The sequence below is a fragment of the Magnolia sinica genome, chromosome 18, assembly GCF_029962835.1.
Source record: "Magnolia sinica isolate HGM2019 chromosome 18, MsV1, whole genome shotgun sequence".
In the NCBI taxonomy this organism is placed as follows: Eukaryota; Viridiplantae; Streptophyta; class Magnoliopsida; order Magnoliales; family Magnoliaceae; genus Magnolia; species Magnolia sinica.
Window position 1 is genome coordinate 29,790,864 of NC_080590.1, and position 12,365 is coordinate 29,803,228.

General features: G+C 43.9%; 1 protein-coding gene across 6 annotated transcripts in view; it reads left to right on the top strand.

Annotated features, from left to right (window-relative positions):
* LOC131233336 (uncharacterized) overlaps positions 1–12,365 on the top strand; it is a 57,901-nt gene that overhangs the window by 27,564 nt on the left and 17,972 nt on the right. For all 6 annotated transcript variants that reach the window (XR_009165180.1, XM_058230020.1, XM_058230017.1 and 3 more), the window contains one exon: positions 12,180–12,292. Coding sequence is in view for 5 of the 6 variants with exons in the window: in XM_058230020.1 (XP_058086003.1) it covers positions 12,180–12,292 (113 nt within the window). In the remaining variant the exon portion in view is untranslated. The remainder of the gene's footprint in view (positions 1–12,179; positions 12,293–12,365) is intronic.

The following is a 12,365-nucleotide window of genomic DNA, read 5'->3' on the forward strand; positions in this document are numbered from 1 at the left end:
AATGATGTATGTGTTTCATCCATGCTGTCCATCTATTTTTCCAGGTCATTTTATGGTGTGAGACAGAAAATGAGGTTTATCCAAATCTCAAGTGGAACACATTACAAGAAACAGTGTTGAATGAGCGTTGACCATTAAAAAACTTTTGGGTGCCATAAAAGTTTTGGATCAATCTATTTTTTATTTTTTCCATTCATCTGGACCTTTATGACCTAATCAACAGATTGGATTTCAAAGAAACAGTACATTGGGCATTAGGAGGATTTTAATTGTGGATATCCAATCACTATTGTTTTCTTGTGGTGTGGTCCACCTGAGATTTATATCCCTCTCATATTTTGGGTCAAGTTCTAAAATGATCTTTAAAAATGGATGAATGGAATGGATTAAAGCCACACATCATGGTGGGTCCCACAGAGCACCGACCACCAGCCACGGGGTTGGTGTGGCAGGAGAGTTGCCAATCCGGTTTCCGCTCAAATGAGATTATCATCACATGGGCCCCACAATGAAGTATTTATTATATCCATACCGCCTATCCATTTTTCGTGATCATTTTAGAGCATTTGGAAAAAAAACCGAATCATATCTAAAGCTCAAATGGACCACACTGAAAATAGCAGTGAGGATAGTGATTTTCACCGTTAAAAGCCGACCCGAATCGTACCCAACCCGATCCGACTCGGTCTCCCTGACCGAGTCGGACTCGGTTTGGGTCAGGCCAACCATGTGTCGGATCGGTTCGAGTCCTGTGTCCCAGACTCGGTTCCGGATCGGATCGGGTTCGGATCAGGTCAACTACATTTTGGACCGAGTCGAGTTGGACCGAATCCGATCCGACTCGGTTCGTTGCCCAGCTCTAGCTGGGCTTGTGAAGCACTAGGGGGACATTATTATTGAAAATAAAATTTTCTTCTTTGTTGCTTTGAGCAAAGAAAAAGCCTCTTGTGATTGGAGTTTGGTGTGAAGCCATGGAGTGATTCCAACTATCTTCTCTCTCCATTTTATTTTTTCTTCTCTTCAAGCTATTCTTTTCACTTTTCTCTTCTTCCCTCTCTATTTTCTTTCATTTTCTTTTATTTCCTTTCAAATCCCATCCCCACCATCCCCAAAACCCTTTAGACCTAAACCTTACCCAATGGTACAACCGTATGGACCACCCCCCTGTCTGTACAACCATACGGCTAGCCCCATTCCCCATTCTTTCCCTCGTTTTCGTCCTTGATCCTTTCCCTTTAAACCCCCATAAGCCTAAAACATAAAACCCTAACCCAAGAACCTAGAATTCCAAACCCTAATCTCCTAAATTTCGTAAACCTTGAATCTCCAAACCCTAACAAAGCACCAGTGAATCCTCAGATTTACATCGAATCCTATGCTAGATGGAAGTTCTACCTTCCATTGGGCTGTTTCCGATCGATAATCTTAAGATCCATCTACGGGATTGTGATGTGGCCTTGAATTTGAGCACGGTTACATTTGTGATAGATTGGCAATATTTTATATTTATTTTACTGTAATAATCCGTTTATTAATTCATTCTTATCATTGTAGTTTAGTCTATCCGTCATGCATCGAAAATTCTTCTAAAATTTGAAGTTTGTGTAAACTGTATGACATATTGTTACTGTTGTTGACTTCTGATTAATAAGATCTGATAGGATTTTTTTTTTTATTTTTTTATTTTTGTCATCCTGTGCACACTTTTCATTTGCATCAACGTGTCTGTTTACTTGGTTGTGGACTTCTGAGCTTTTGTCATACATTATACATGTGATTTGCATCAATGAGTCTATCGTTGGCCAATAACCAGTATTGGCCTTTGAAAAATTAGTTGTTTGGAAGATTTTTGACATTGAGATAACACACGCATACAATCCATGGGTATATGTGTTTAACAAGGTGGAATTTGTGTTTATGTTTTTTTGAAAGAAAAAATATTATAAAGGCCAAGGGCCACAAAAAATAGAAACAAAGGACAATGAAAGGATCAAAAGACCTATACAAAGAAAGATAGAAATAACAAATATAAAAGAGACCCCCACACAACAAGAAAAGAAAAGGAAGCCATCAAGCTGATTCTCCATTTTTTCTTTCCAAAGGAGCCACCCAATTCGACATGCCAACTATCCAAAAGAGCTTCAACCGTGACTGGCATCACCCAAGATAAGCCTGCAGATCTAAAGATTCGCTAAGGCCAAGATTGGCAGCAAAGATTTACATTCGGGCAAAGATTTGCTAAGGCCAGAAAAGACTCCAAAAGCGGAGTGCTGCCGCACTAGACATCGTTTCAAAAACGATCCTTGGTACCGTCCCCAATAGCGAATGACAGACCACGGGCCATCAGCGGGTAGATTCCAGCTATAGCTTTCCATAGAAAGGATGCCCTGAAGAGGAAAAAATGATGTAGGATGAGTGAAACTAGCCTAGGATGAATGATGTGAGACAAAGTAGGTATCAATTTAAGCGTTCAACAAGTGAAATTAAGCACATCCACATTATAAGTTATGAAAATTCAGAGTTACCACTCAATGGACCTAGGCTATCACATACACGGTGCATGAAAGTATAAAATATCTCAAGTCTGGCTCACTTGGAAGTTGGGACTTCCAATCTAGCATAGGTAGCGCAACATTCATATGAAGAAACAATGACACTATAAAAATCAGATTTGGGGAAAATGGGTTTGTTTGAAAATTAGATTTTTTAAAGGGTGTTCTGGGAATTGGGAATCAAGGTGTGGGGATTTTGGGAATTAGGGTTTTAGGAAACTGGGGATTAGGGTTTTAGGTTTAAGATTGATGCTACGGTTAGCAAAAGGGTGTGGAGGATCATGTAAGGAGAAAGAAGAAGTAAAAAATGAGGGGATGGGGCTGTCTGTACAGGCATACGGTTGTCCGTAAGGCTGGTGTGTACGGGCACATGTACAGACGTGCGTGTGGGTTTGATGGATGGTTGGATTTTGATGGGGAAGGGTAAAAAAAAAAAAAAGGAAGTGGGATGAAAGGGTTTTGATTTTAGAGGAGTTGTAGAAAAAGGAAGAAGAAGAAAAGTGAAGAGGGTTCTGTACATTGTTGGGGAAGAGAAAGAGGAAGAAAAGAACTTTGGAGGAGTCCACACCAAGCAATCTTCTAGCCCTTCCACAATCCGATTGGAAGTTAGGGTTTTCTCACAAACCCTAAAGGAAGATGAAGAAGGGCTTTTCTTAAGAGAGACAATCTTTTATTTTCTTTTACTGAAAACACCGTTGGGGTTGGGCACCCCCCCTGCTTATATATCAAAAATACCAAAAAATTATAGAATTGCTATCCACTTAAGTGTTATGGCCCATAATCCAAAATAAGCACACTAAAACACCTTAGTACAAAAAACCAATTCACAATTCAACTCACATTGAGTGCAAGGTCCTAGAACAGCGAGATCGGAGCGGATTTGGGGCCGGTTTTGATTCGACGAGCAAGATACGGAGACGTCGATGGTCCTAGAACAATGAGATACAGAGACGTCGGGCAGACGCAATGGTCCTACAACAGTGAGATCCCTAGAAGAGACCAACACCGTTGAGAAGTGCTCGATAAGTAGAGTGGAGATGGCTGGCTGCCAGTGCAACCTCGGAAACGGCAAATTTCATTACCATCCTCCTCGAAGAGGAACCAGTACCCCACCCTTTACGTTAAAGCATATTCGAAAGGCTGGTTCCCTCTCAATATTGAGAGGGTTTTTGGTCGTGCAGGTGCGGTCATGGATGTAGTGATGCAAGGGATAAATCTACTGGGATGTTTAGGGGCTTTGCCCTGGTCTGTATGGCCTCTGAAACGGAACTCGCCAAAGCAGTGGAGATGCTTCACAGCACGAAATATGGAGGAGTCCCGATGCTCGTCCAGCGTGCACGATTTGGGCCTAAGACTACTTCTCTTGAGAGAAGAGGATCTACTCCCGCCACCCACTCAGCTCACCTCCACCCCAAACCAAAATCACCACCCACAACCATCCCGCATCATCTTTCGAATGGTCTTTCGTTTAGGGATGCCGTCCTCAGCAACTCTTGCATAGACCAACCCGTGCAGATGCCGACCTCAGACAAAGATAATGAAGATTTGCCTGCGTCTCCTTCGGTCACTCCCCACTCTGTTCAGCAAGACTATACGCTCTCTGTTAGTCAGGCGAGTTTCGACCGAGCCAGAGCAGATTTACAAGGGTCGGTGGTTATCATCACCAATGAAGGTGCGTCAATCCCTCAAGTCAAGGACTGGATTAAAGACTTTACCGGCTTTCTCCCTGGAAACTACACCATTAAACCAATCGGTTACAATGATCTATGGGTTAAGGTTTGCCCAGGGATAAACCATGAAATGCTTACTATGGCGGGTCATCTTCATCCAGGTGGACCAGTTTCAAAAGTTATGCCATGGGAAGATTTTTCGATGTTCGGAATGGAGAATATCTGGATTTTGATTTGGTCCATCCCTCTTGAATGTTGGAATGATGAATTTTTCATCTCGGCTGCTTCATGTTTTGGTTCTTTGTTGGAACTGGATTCTAAAACGAAACTTGGGGAAGAAGTGGGAATCATCAGAGTTCGCGTTCGACGGAAGAAAGGATCTCCTCTTCCTCAATCTCTAACGGTTAAGATTGATGGTCGCGAAATCCTCCTCCCAGTCTAACGTGAATACCCTGATATGGTCTATCCGCAATGGGGAGATTTGTGGCGAGCGAAAGAAATTGGGCCTCCTCCACTTCACGCTTCCGGCGAGAGGCGTAGTGATGGAGCACCACACCCATTCTCCTGCGGACCTCCATTCCCCGACGCTGACAGCACTCCACCTTCTCTTGCAGATGGCCCGATCCTCACCGTCAATCCTACATGTGGCGCTTTTGCTGCCGAAACGCCGCTGTCATCAGAAGGTGTGGATTTCAAACGCCGCCTACGACGGCTCTCATCAATGGAGAGAACAACGCGTGGCCCCTCTATTAATATCTCGCCTTGTGCAGTCTGCCCCCTACTCGATAACCCTGCAAGCATTCCAGCGAACTCTTCTCTAACCTTGCCACGTCGCAGGCCTTTCCCGAGGCGGTCCTTTTCTGATGGGCCATTCTCACCTGGATCAAGACGTGGGTTCCGAAGGAATCCCTGCCCTTATTCCCACTGGGTCGGGTCCAGAGTTTAGTCGGGTCCACTCGCCCTCACCTTACCTTACACCTCCCTCATACCCTCTACCGGAGAGAAATCTCCTTCCCCTATTCCCAAAACCTCCGACCTGCCTCTCATTCCATCATCTTCCCATTCGCATAACCTTCAGATCACATCTTTCACGGGCGACGATTCTTATCGAGCAGACGATTCCGAAAGCAGACTCTCTGATACCCAAACGTATTCCTCCTTTCCCTCATCCCCTCCTAATTCCTTTTCTCGATCTTGAGACTGGACAGAGATGGGCCCTATCACTTTATTCTAGGAGGTCTAGCCGAGGGAGGCCCTAGAAGCAAAACCCCTGCAGATGCGATCAGACCTTCAGCTCTCTCATTCTCCTACCATTGACGAGAAAGAAGGCAAAGAAGATGTTTTTGAATCCCTTCAAAATAAACAATGGATTCGGGATGCTATTGGTCACGTCGGAAGATCTCTTGGTCTGATGTTTGGTGATAGACCGGAAGACTACGTTGCTCTATTTCAATGCATAGAACATCGCGGAAGGCCTTTTCCCTCCTTCAGGGTCCCCAAGAAACAGATCCAACGATCCATAAGCAACAGGGAATTGCAGCGAATCCAACCAAGCCCCGGATTCCAATCAGCTTCCAAATCAAGGCAAGGAAGACAGAGTATCCAGGGAAGACTGGTGTGCCAATGAGGATTCTTTCTTGAAATGTCAGAGGGGTGGGCTCAAAGTAGAAAAAGAGCCTTCTTAAAAACATGATAGACATGAAATATCCGGAAATCCTCCGCCTTAAGGAAACTAAGGTCCCCTTATTCAAAGATAGCCTATCGTCTTCTCTTTGGTCTGCAAAAGACGCGAAGTGGGTCCCTCTTAACGCTTCAGGTAGCTTCGACGGCATCCTTCTGGCTTGGAAAGCTTCTAGGTGGGAGCTTCAGTCCTTTTCAGTTGGATCCTTCTCTGTCTCGACTGTTCTAAAAGATAAGTGGTCCTCTCTATGTTGCTCAGTTACTTCGGTTGATGGTCCTAATTCTGACCTTATCAGAGACGATTTTTGGAATGAGCTGACCAGTATCAGACATTCTTTCCCTGGCCCTTGCTGCTTTGTAGGTGATTTTAACGTCATCAGATTTGCTGAGGAACACTCCCGGAAGAGGACTTCTTCAGCTATGGAAGCCTTCTCCGATTGGCTCCAATCTCATGCATTGGTCGATCTTCCCTTATCAAGGGCAAGATTTACTTGGTCTAACAGTCATGATAATCCAATTCAATCCAGACTCGACCGATTTCTGTTATCCACTGATTGGTTAGAAGCCTTCCTTTCAGCTTCTCAATTAGCCCTTCCCAGAACTACTTCCGATCATTGCCCCATTCTGCTTCTTCTGGATGAAGAGAGTTGGGGCCCCAAACCATTCAGGTTTAACTCCTCATGGATCAACTTAAAGGACTTCTAGAAGCGGGTCTCAGATTGGTGGTCCTCTTTTCAGGTGGACGGTTTCACGGGCCATAAACTTCTATGTAAACTCAGAATGCTTAAGAAGGTCTTGAAGAAGTGGAAATCAGAAGAATTGGGAAAGAGAGACTCGGAAATGGAGGCCCTTCTTTCGGAACTTCAAAGTCTGGACTCCAGTTTTGCGGATTCTGTGTTGTCTACTAAAGCCCAAGGTAGATGCATACAGCTTATTCAAGACATTTCTGCAAGATCGTTGCAGGATGAATTAACTTGGAAGGTGAAATCCAGAGTCAGATGGGTAGCTGAAGGTGACAAGAACACTAAGTTCTTCCATAATATAGCCAACATGCGCAAGCGGGCCAAAGCTATTCATAGCATCTTGGTGGACGGTGTTAGCATCGACGATAAACAGGAGATTATCAACCAAGCCATTTCCCACTTCCAATCCCTCCTAACCTCTGATGGGTGGATCAGACCGGGCCTTGATGACATTCACTTCAACTTGTTGACCCCCTCGGAAGCGACTCTTCTGGAGGCCCCCTTTTCGGAAGACGAAGTCAAATCAGCCATCGACTCTCTGGGAAAAGATAAATCGCCAGGCCCTGACGGATTCCCTATCACCTTCTTCCATTCCTTCTGGGATTCCATTAGATCAGATATCATGGAATTCTTTGCTGAGTTCTACAACAGAGGGATTCTCTCGAAAGGGCTCGGTGCCTCCTTCATTGCCCTTATTCCTAAAGTGGCAGGCGCTGCAAGTTTCTCTGATTTCAGACCCATTAGCTTAATTGGGGGTCCTAATAAGATTCTCGCCAAGGTGCTCTCCTAAAGATTGTCCAACGTGTTAGGCAATCTCATCTCAAGCAACCAATCCGCTTTCATCAGGAGAAGACAGATCATGGATAGCGCCCTTATAGCCAATGAAATCCTTCACTCCTGTCACAGATTTGGTGAAAAGGCTGTTTTTTGCGAGTTGGACATCGAGAAAGCTTACGACCACATCGAATGGGACTTCCTTCAATACATAATGGCCCAAATGGGGTTCGGCCCTAAATGGAGAAATTCGATCCGTGCCTGCGTTGAATCAGCCCACTTCTCCGTCCTTCTGAATGGCTCTCCCTTCGGTTTTTTCAGCTCCTCCAGAGGTCTCCGTCAGGGAGACCCCCTGTCACCTCTCCTTTTTCTTCTAGTTGGCGAAGCCTTGTCGCAAATGCTACATAAAGGCAAAGAGTCCGGTGTTCTTGGTGGAATTAAGATGCCAGGGGTCTCCTCCGCCATCTCTCATATCCAAGTTGCTAACGACACTCTGGTTATATCCCCGGCAGTCCAATTATACGTCGACAATCTCCACACAGCCCTTAGATGCTTTGAAGTCGTGTCTGGTTTCAGAATCAATCTGGCCAAATCGAAACTTTTGGGAGTCAACATTTCGGACGACGAAACAGCCTCTTTTGCTAAATCTATTGGCTGCATTCCAACCTCTTTTCCCACCACGTTTGTTGGACTCCCTCTAGGTCTTGGCCCTCCCTCGAAACATATGTGGAATAGGATCATTGATAAAATCTAGAAACTCTTAGCTTGTTGGAAGTGTCGTTACCTCTCCTTCGGAGGTCGCCTTACACTCATCAAAGCAACGCTCTCCAATCTGCCCATATATTTCTTGTCCCTTTTCCGATGTCCTGCATTTGTCATGATGGCCATTGACAAGCTGCGACGCGATTTCTTGTGGTGTGGAAAGGACAATCAGCATAAGTTTCACCTTCTCGATTGGCATGAAGTCTGTATTCACTTCCAGGAGGGAGGGGCGAGCGTTAAAAGTCTCAAAATCATGAATAAAGCCCTCCTTGGCAAGTGGATATGTCGTCTAGGAAAGGAAGAAGGATCCCTCTGGAATGCCATTATCAAAGGCAAATACGGTCGTTCTCCCTGCGGCTGGTGGACAAAAGACTCGTCGCGGTACAGGGCCTCCCATATCTGGAAAGGGATTTTGTGCTCGAAAGCTGACATCCTTCATCATATTAGTTTCCATCTCGGTAATGGCCACTCCATCAGATTCTGGGAAGACTTGTGGCTGGGAGAAGTGCCCCTCAAAATCCGGTATCCAAACATATATCGGCTAGCTCCTCTCCCTGACGTTAAAGTGGCAGAGTGTTTTTCTTTGGTCGCTTCAACTTGTGTTTGGAACGTGAGATGCTTCCGAAACCTTTATGATCTGGAACTCCCGGAATATGTGGACCTCCTCCAATTAATCTCCAAAGCAACGCCAGATCCTTCCTCTTCCGACAGCATTATCTAGTCCAGCGATAAAAGCAATAACTTTACGGTCAGATCTTTCTATTCCATTCTCGCCTCCTCCATTCGCCCCTCTCATCCTTCCATGCCGTTCCTTTGGAAATATTCGGCTCCTCCCAAATGCATCTGTTTTGGATGGTTGGCGGGAAAAAAGAGAATTCTTGCGGTTGATAATCTGAAGAAAAGAGGCCTGCAGCTCGTGAACATTTGTCTCTGTTGCATGAAGAACGAGGAATCAGTGGATCACCTTTTAATTCACTGCCTCTTTGTTTCCTTTATTTGGGCAGATTTCCGCTTTTGATTTAATCTCAACTGGTGCAATCCTAACTCTTTAAGCAATCTTCTTATGGCCTGGCATGGAGTGAAAATTGGAAAGCAAAGAACTCGTCTTTGGAGATTATCTATTCTTGCTATTTGGTGGGCAGTCTGGGAAGAAAGAAACAATCGTTGCTTTAATAGCATCTCCGCTTCTCCGCAGGCTGTTGGGTCTAGAGCTAAAACGCTAATTTTTAAATGGGCAGGGCTTGTAAATATTTTCCATGGTTACGATCTCTCCTTTCTAGGTTGTTAGGTTTTCTGCTACCTCAGCAGAGGCCTCTTTCCCTTTTGTACCTGTTCTTTTTTTAAAATATTATTCCAGTTATCCTTTAAAAAAAAAAAAAAAAAAAACCCTTAGTACAATCTCAACCGTCTAATAAATCCTAAATTTTTTTTAAAAAAAAAAACATAAATAGAGGAAGATCATGGTCCAAGGGGCCCTGATCTGGAAGATCTAGTGGCCTGATAGCCCGATCGACAAGATCCAACGGTTGGATCGTCATGAAAATAAAAATCTGTGATTAAAAATGTCTCATAAGCAACCCGCATGCATCATCCCACTGTGGGGTCTTCCTGATGAACATACAATGTATGTGGGGTCTTCAAAGTGGTTCGGCAGGCCCCATCTGGAACTCATCTCCCATCCACATAGAGGGTTGCGCTGATGTCGGTGGTTGCCTCCGCCTCTGGTACACTCAAGTAGGTCCTCTGATGTCCCTAGCAAAAAGTCCCTGGTCCACCAACTTTTGGGGGGGGGGGGTGCAACCTTCCTCCATATGCCCAACTCCTCAATCCCAAATCTCCACACCCATTTGCCAAGGAGAGAGGAATTGACAACATCCAGATGTTTGATGCCTACTCCTCCCTTTGAGTTAGGCATACAAACATCATTCCATTTCAATTGGTGGTATATTTTAGCCACCGACCCACCTTGCCAAAGAAATTCCTTCTGATTTTATCAATATGAGAGATCACGGATTTTGGGCAAGAGAAACTTTAATAAGCGTGGTACATCCCCCTAAGGATAGGAACTTGTTTTTCCAAGAAGTCAGCCTTCTCTCCATTCTTTCCACTATCCTATCCCAAAGGCGCACAACAAGTTTACCCAGGCATAGGGGGAGCCCCAGATAGGTAGAGGGAAATGAGGCAGATTTACACCCAAATAGAGCTGTAAAAGCACTGGTCTCAGAGGAGGATAAATTGATTCCAAGCAATTCACTTTTGGCAATGTTAATGTTTAAACCTGAGATGATTTCAAACAAGTCAATGGCTATTGGCAATGTTGCCACTCCTGATTCAGAGGCTTGACAAAAGAGAAGGGTATCGTTTGCAAATTGTAAATGGTTTATCGAAGTTGAGAGATTAGCTATCTGAAAGCCTTTGAAGAGCCCATCCTCCTGGCCTTTGCCAAGCATGCGGCTAAGATTCTCAACAACAATGAAAGACAAAAAGGGGGAGGGGGGGTCCCTTTGACGAATACCTTGAGAAGAGCTAAAGAAACCGAATTTGTGTTTATCGTCTCTACCTCCCACAAGAAGTCCCTCTGAAGCTTCTCATTCTAATTTGCTACCTTCCCTAGCATCTTAAAGAGAGACGTGGTAAACAAGCAAATTCGAGAGGGCCACTTCAATTTCAATAAGCGTGTTGACCACCAAAGGATGGATAAGAAATCTTCCACCCAGCTATCCTTCTTTCAGTTCTCTTGAAAATAGGATCTCAAAAAGATGATGCCTATGGTTTTTACCTCCTAATGGAAAGCCGAGATATTTATTGGAAGCAACACTTTGCTACACCCCAACCTTGAAGGCAAAGCATGAACATCATCATCGCGAGCTGTCATGCTTGCCATTGTACTTTCCTTGAGATTGACCATGAGGCTAGAAACTACTTGGTAACAACAAACAATTCCTTTGAGAGCCGTGACTTGCTCCAACAAAGCACTACACATAATGAGAGTATTGTCAGCGAGCTGAATATGAGAAATCGAGAGCCCCGATTGGCCTACTTCAAAGTTCAAACTGTTGATGAAGCGAAAACTTGCAGCTTTGTCCAGTCACAAACTCTCAATCACAATGGATAAGAGGATCCCTCTGCCCAAGTCCTCTTGATCCAGTGAAAACCCTGAAGTAGAACTATTCACCAGTAGGACCCAAGATGTTCCCAACAGCCTAGTAGTATTAAGCTGGTAATCACACTCCTCAAGCGCTCTCATAATAGAGAAGGAAATTCAATGATTTCATTCAATTCAATCATACGACCAGGGTCATACATATGACCTTATGCTTATGTGTCATTATATAGAGTATAAATCAATCCTAGAATATTCTAGTAAGAATCCTCTGGAACGCCCTTTTGCTTGCATCTCATTTGGATCATACTTGCCATAACTACTATTGAATTGCAATTAGCAATAAAAGGGAAACAGCTTAAAACAAGGCATGAACCTTGTAGGAACATTCGATTCTAATGTTTTGCTGAGTATAATTATGCAGTATAATATGGCAGATGGAGTTTCCAACTACCTAGGAACATTCAGTTCTAATGTTTCTTTCTCTGACCTCCACTTCTTGATGTGGTTACAAGATGGGTTTACTGTTTGATAAGTTGCAACACGCAACCAACACCTTTGTACCATGACTGTAGGCTTGAACTTCCTCACTAATTCAGATGTATGCACACAGTTGTTGTACTCAATATTTCTGAGTTCACCATAAGTTCACCGTCTTTGAAATTTTGTTGGGAGTTGGAATATGGGCATTCTTATTTCTTCTTGAAGCTCTTGGTTGAACATGCTTAGCCATTCTCAGATTGTACCACTTCACAAAATTCTCATATCTGTACTAGCCTCTGCAACAGATTTGTGCTGTCTCTGTATAGAGGTACTTGTGGCTATAGTGGATCCTGCAACTCAAGTTTATTCCTGGCCAACTCCTAATTTTATTCCATATGTTCCTTTTTACCAGCGGAACAAAAGTGAGGAAGCTTTACGGTTAGCACACTTATCTGCAGAAAAGCCTCATTTTTCCCACTGTTTGGAGTGGCTCCTTTTCACCGTATTTGATGCTGAAATATCCAGGTAAGTTGTCTATCATATATTCTAAATAGTGAAACAATTGTGGAATTGGATAAAATATTATGATTATAGTTTA